Source organism: Berghia stephanieae, chromosome 3 (assembly GCF_034508935.2).
Source record: "Berghia stephanieae isolate SIO BIC M18660-M18661 chromosome 3, UCSD_Bste_1.3, whole genome shotgun sequence".
Lineage (NCBI taxonomy): Eukaryota > Metazoa > Mollusca > Gastropoda > Nudibranchia > Aeolidiidae > Berghia > Berghia stephanieae.
Genome location: NC_088362.1, coordinates 69,402,034 through 69,407,862, shown reverse-complemented (window position 1 = coordinate 69,407,862; position 5,829 = coordinate 69,402,034). Strand labels below are relative to the sequence as shown.

General features: G+C 37.3%; 1 protein-coding gene across 1 annotated transcript in view; it reads left to right on the top strand.

The window, feature by feature from the left end:
* Positions 1-5,158, top strand: part of LOC144968314 (xaa-Pro aminopeptidase 1-like) — a 54,737-nt gene extending 49,579 nt beyond the window's left edge. The window contains exons 19-22 of the mRNA XM_078906555.1: positions 625-702; positions 2,688-2,764; positions 3,287-3,385; positions 4,826-5,158. Coding sequence (XP_078762681.1) covers positions 625-702; positions 2,688-2,764; positions 3,287-3,385; positions 4,826-5,035 — 464 coding nt within the window. The 3' untranslated portion in view covers positions 5,036-5,158. The remainder of the gene's footprint in view (positions 1-624; positions 703-2,687; positions 2,765-3,286; positions 3,386-4,825) is intronic.
* The last annotated feature ends 671 nt before the right edge of the window (positions 5,159-5,829 follow it).

The following is a 5,829-nucleotide window of genomic DNA, read 5'->3' as shown; positions in this document are numbered from 1 at the left end:
CCTGATCAAATAAAATGAAGTTCTGCAAATTTTCTATTCTCTCTTCCAATGCCCTATCTAAGGATTAACTTTGCCCATTGATTTACTTGCTAAAATTCTCACATAAAGCGTTTCAAAATGACATTCCCACCAAACGTATACCCAAGAACAAATTTATAAATTTTATCAAATTTAACATATAAGCTATGATTGGATACAAAAAGCCCAAAATTGAAAAATCCGACTTAATACCGTTTCGAGGCGGAGGGTCACATTTCTGGTTCCCCCCAGCTCAAGAGGTATCTGAAAGGAGACCGTTTCAATAGTGATTTGGAGGTAGTGGTATATATTCGTCGTTGGAGCATAATCATCGGGATTCTTCGCTGACGGCATGCGCTAACTAGTTCGACGTTGGCAGCTCTGTGTTGCTCGTGATGGCGATTATGTGGAAAAATAAATTATAGTACGATACGTAGCTGGGATTCTAAGCTTTATTTTCATGTATTATTGTTGTATATTTTTTAATGTGCTATTGAAAACAAAAAAGGTCATAACAAAACGGTACTTATATATCAGTCCGCCCTTGTATATATATAACTGGTTAAATGGTAAAAATTGCATCTTTATTCCACTGGTGTTTTTCAGGTCCTGGGTTTATCGGCATAACCGCTAAGAATGTCACTACAGATTATCCTTTGACCGCATACCAGTTTTTCTCTGATGGTGAGAGTTAACTCACTCACTCATTCACTAACTTATTCACTCACGTAAACGCTCATTCACTGATTCACTTGATGTTTCACTCGTAGATCCGCCTTCTGATTAATTCACTTACCCATTCATCTAACAACTCATTTAGTCATTTACTCAGTCACTCACTTACTCACTCACTCAAACACTCATTCACTTATTCACGCAATTATTCATTTACCCACTAATATATCAACCCATTTACTCATTTCACTCACTCATCCAATCATCCACTCAATCACTCACTCATTCACACACTCACTCAATCATTCACTCACTCGTTTACTCAAAAAATAGTCTTTCAGATCAATTAGGCCAATAGAGATGGAGTATCCCGGTTTCAATAGTGTGAAATGTACAATACCAATTGCTGGCTACACCCCTCCCCCTCCCCCATTGGATAGGACACTAGACTATCTCTATATACACCATATCTAACAGAACTAGCTACCCAATCACTGTTCAGTGATTTGGACGAAGTGGAGGGGGGGGGGGGAGTAAAAAAGAACTCTCGACTTTACTCGGGATCGATCTCGGTCCCTTTGTGTGTGAAGCGAGTATTCTACCAACAGAGCTCTCGGGATCCTCACGCAGTTACTCACTCACCTACTTACCCGCTTACTTACTCTCTCACTCAAACATTTACCTACTTTCTTACTCATTCACGCATTCATTTATTTATTCTCTCATTCATTCAATAATTCACTCGCTTGTTCAATTCACCTACTCACTCACTTTTTCACTCATTAATTTATGTCTTCTTTCATTTACTTAAGCTGTAAACTGAGTTAAATTTCTTCACCGGTCCGTCTTGTCCTCCATTTGATATTTCCCCTCAGTCCTCTCTTGTTTTATCATAGCCAAGTGAGTGTAACTCACTCGTTTTAGTTGCCTAAAAGAATAGGAATCAAATGCGGATGTTTTATCTCAGAAATTCCTTTCAATTGGCTTCAACAGTCGTGACGTCATTTCCCACGTAATAACGCATAGTACCCTAGTAACTGGTTCTAAACTATCTGAACAATGGTGGACGCCCTTGTGAAATATTACTTTGTTGAGCATAAATGTGTATCCAGAGGAGAAAAACGTTATAAATCTGATCATGTTTTGACTTTTATACATTCTGATCACATGACATGTGAAAACGTTCTTATCAGCATGAAGAATAAAAAGTGCCGATTTTCTTTGTTTAGAACCAAGGGCGGACGTGTTGTCACACTATTGAATCCTATTTCCTACCAACAAAATAAAACGACACACGAAGTTTCTTTGTATTGCTTTTAGAACACCTTTGGATGATCAGTTCTCACTAAATATAGATAGTTCGAAGATGACGTCACTCAGGCCTTTGTTATTGTTTTTGCCATCCGCGTTTGTGAGTTGTTCTTACTAATCTGTATTAACCAGACTATAGATAGTATGCGCTTGGCTACTAAGAAGCTCATAACATTGCCATCCGGAAGTATAACGGACCAACACACAAAACTGTGTGTATCCATGAACGTTTATAGTCGGGTTAATACAGTTCAGTGAGCATTACTCATAAACACGGATGGCAAAAAACAATAACAAAGACCTGAGTGACGTCATCTTCGAACTATCTATAAAAGTTCATGGTTACACAGAGTTTTTTGTGTTGGTCCGTTATACTTCCGGATGGCAATGTTGTGAACTCCTTGGCCAAGCGCATTCTATCTATATGTTTGAATAGTGATAGGTTACACGCAGTTTTGTTTGCTGATGTTTCATGTGTTTGTTGTAAGTTACAGAAATGTGTGGCGTCTATTTCACGCTAATTATTCACGAATGAGAGAGGAAATTGAATGGACTCAGTTTACAGCCTTATTCACTCCTGATTCTGAAGGATTACTTTCTTTTTAGTTAGCCGGAACTAATACCATATTGAAGCTGCTAGTTACACATTGCCTCCTTTTAATTTGAAAATCAAATTCTTGCAGAACCCGGATATTACGAGGATTACAAATTTGGATTCCGTCTTGAGACTATGTTGATGGTCTCCCCTTTCAAACCTGAGGTAAATATCATCATCATCATCATCATCATCATCATCATCATCATCATCATCTTCTTCTTCTTCTTCTTCTTCTTCTTCTTCCTCCACCTCCTCATCATCATCTTCATTATCAATATCACCATCATCATTATAATCTTCTTCTTCTTCCTCCTCATCATCATCATCTTCATTATCATCATCATCACTATCATCATCCTGGTTGAAAATAACACGACTACCTTGCAAAACCCAAGGAACGTAACCAAAAATTTACATCACTCGCATAAAGAGGGAAAAATTAGAGTAGATTATCTCTATATAAAAATAATCTCTGGTATAACCGACATAGCTTCTTAACCGATGTAAGATTTTTTTCAACAAAACATTGCAAGCACTACCTTAAAGTTTTGGTCTTGTTGCCCGTTAGTTTTTGAATATTTCTGATTTGTAATATATCTGCGTCATACTTTTTCCCCCATTATTTTATCGCACCCTACATAAGGGGTTTACATCCTTTACTTTCGATTCTGTTCTGTCTTCCAGTATGACAAAGGTTATGGCGATTTCCTCCACTTCAAAGCCATCACCCTAGTGCCTTTTGAGACGAAAATGATAGAGTTTTCATTGTTGACAAAGAGACAGGTAATGAAAAAAAATGCATATATTACAATAATCATATATATATGTTTTACATACTATAGTATTTTGACCCCCAAAATTTTGGAGATTTGGGTGGGGGGGGGGGGGGGGTCCTTTTAGCCAGAAACTTTTTTTTTCAAATATCGTACGAGTAAAATGACAATCAATTTGTCAGAGTGTTAAATGAGAGATTTCTTCAAAACTCATTTCAGGTCTCGGGTTTGTGATTAAAAATTATTTTATTTTGGGAGAGTCGACAGTCATTTCAATTGAACGATATCTTAAGTAAATGTTTTCTGGTGAATTAAAAAAAAATACTGTTATTAACCAAGTATGCCAAAATGAAACCAGATTCACAGTTTAGATTTTTAAAAAATATAGACATGGTTTATCGTGGTCAATATGCATCATAGTGCTTCTTTAATTTCTCATGGGAACTGAATTGCCACTTCAATTTGTACATGTCAACTGTTAGGCGTTGCTGTTATTATCCCTTTTAGAATTATGTCACTGCTTATAGTAAGATTTTATTCACACTTGAGTCAATGATTCAGACCATTAAAGAATATCTTATTTGGCTCTCTTTTTATTCTAGCACTTTTCCAATATCATGCGTCGCAGCCAATGATCAGGTACTCATTTATACTTTTGTTAAATGAAGCAACGAGTGAAGAACATTGCCCGTGTTCCGCCGAGGTCAGGGTTTGCTATCTTTGTCACACACCCTGACTCTGATCATCCTCTGTGTTAAAATATTTAACATTATTACATGTCCTGCCATGAGTTTATGTTTGTATGTGTGTGTGTGTGTGTGTGTGTGTGTGTGTATGTGTGTGTGTGTGTGTGTGAGAGAGAGAGAGAGAGAGAGAGAGAGAGAGAGAGATCGCATGTGTTACTAGTCAATTTCAGTTGTGATAATTGACATGATGGGGTCACGTACGGCCCTTTACTTATGTAAACCATGAAACGCTTGTTTATGGGGTTCTGACGTTTGGAATTTGGACTGTTCCCGCGTACAAGATGAAGATAGCCGGCATGCTACTTTATAAGAAAAGGGTGTAGTATCATGACAGGAGAGCTAAGAGTTTAATTGTTCGGTTATGCAGTTTATGTGGATGACATTCATCTTCGGATCGGAAGGTTCAAGATTCGAGTCCCGCTGTGAGCGGCGCACAGTTGAGTTCTTGGAAAAGGCTCTTTACACACATTCTCTCTCCGTACTCGGGGTGTAAAATGAATACCTAGCAGATAACAGTGTTGTCCATGTCCGAAAAAAAATTGTTATTTGACCTAATCGGCGTCATGTCTCGTCCAACATGTTATGCGTTGTTGTTGGCTCGCTAGGAACCCCTTGTCAAGTGCTTGAGCACGTTTAGTTGATACTGCGCCATAAAAATGCTCAAATTAAATTATTTAATTTTATTATATCTATTCAACGGCCAGGTGGAATGGTTGAATAACTACAACACCAGGATACGGTCCACCATCTTGCCTCTTCTGTCAGGTGACCAGTTAGCCATCGACTGGGTAAACGCCAGGACTGGTCCAATTACTTCCTCTGACCCGGACGTTGGTCAAGCAGGCACAACCATTTACCCAAATACCATTTTCATAATAATAGCTACTGTGTATATTCTTAAAACTCTATTTTAGGAACAATCAATTACGTTGTAGAATACTCTCTCTCTCTCTCTCGCTCTCTCTCTCTCTCTCTCTCTCTCTCTCTCTCTCTCTCTCTCTCTCTCTCTCTCTGTATGTGTGTGCGTATATATATATATATATATATATATATATATATATATATATATATATATATATATATATATATATATAAATTCATTTTTTTGGAAATGTTTCTCCTTCAAAGCATTTTTTTAAACATTGCTATATTTTGTTAAAGTTTTAAAAATATACTTATTTTGTCAAATTTGAGAATATCCATCTTCAAAGGATCCTGAGCTTGTGTCTGTAGGACTTTAGTGGTCTCAAATCGAAACAGAATGCTCCTGGAATCTTTTTCTGTTCCTTGCTTGAACTAATCCTTTTGTCTTATTTTTTGTGCTTTATTCCAATTTCTGTCTTTTTATTGGCGCTTAAAAGACCTATTATTGTTGCAAGCGCTGTACAATTGTCAAATTGTTCTGGATTGGATTTCCCCCCTGGTCCTGGCGGGGATCCTTAGCTCTATAGTACCTTTCTTGAAATATCTATTTTTTCCTTGTAAATCATCTCTCTGTAACTTTTCTGCTCTATTGCTCACTGAATTCCAAATCTAACTGTCCTTTTTTATACAGTATTATCGTCCTTGTCGAAGGCGCTGAAATGACATCGTTTAAGTCTGGATAAGACCATTTGGGTTGGCGAAGGATCTCGACTTGATTGGAGAGCTGGGTATAAACAAGCTTATTTTGTTTGTTTGTTTTTTTTTTTGTTTTCTTTTTTTGTTG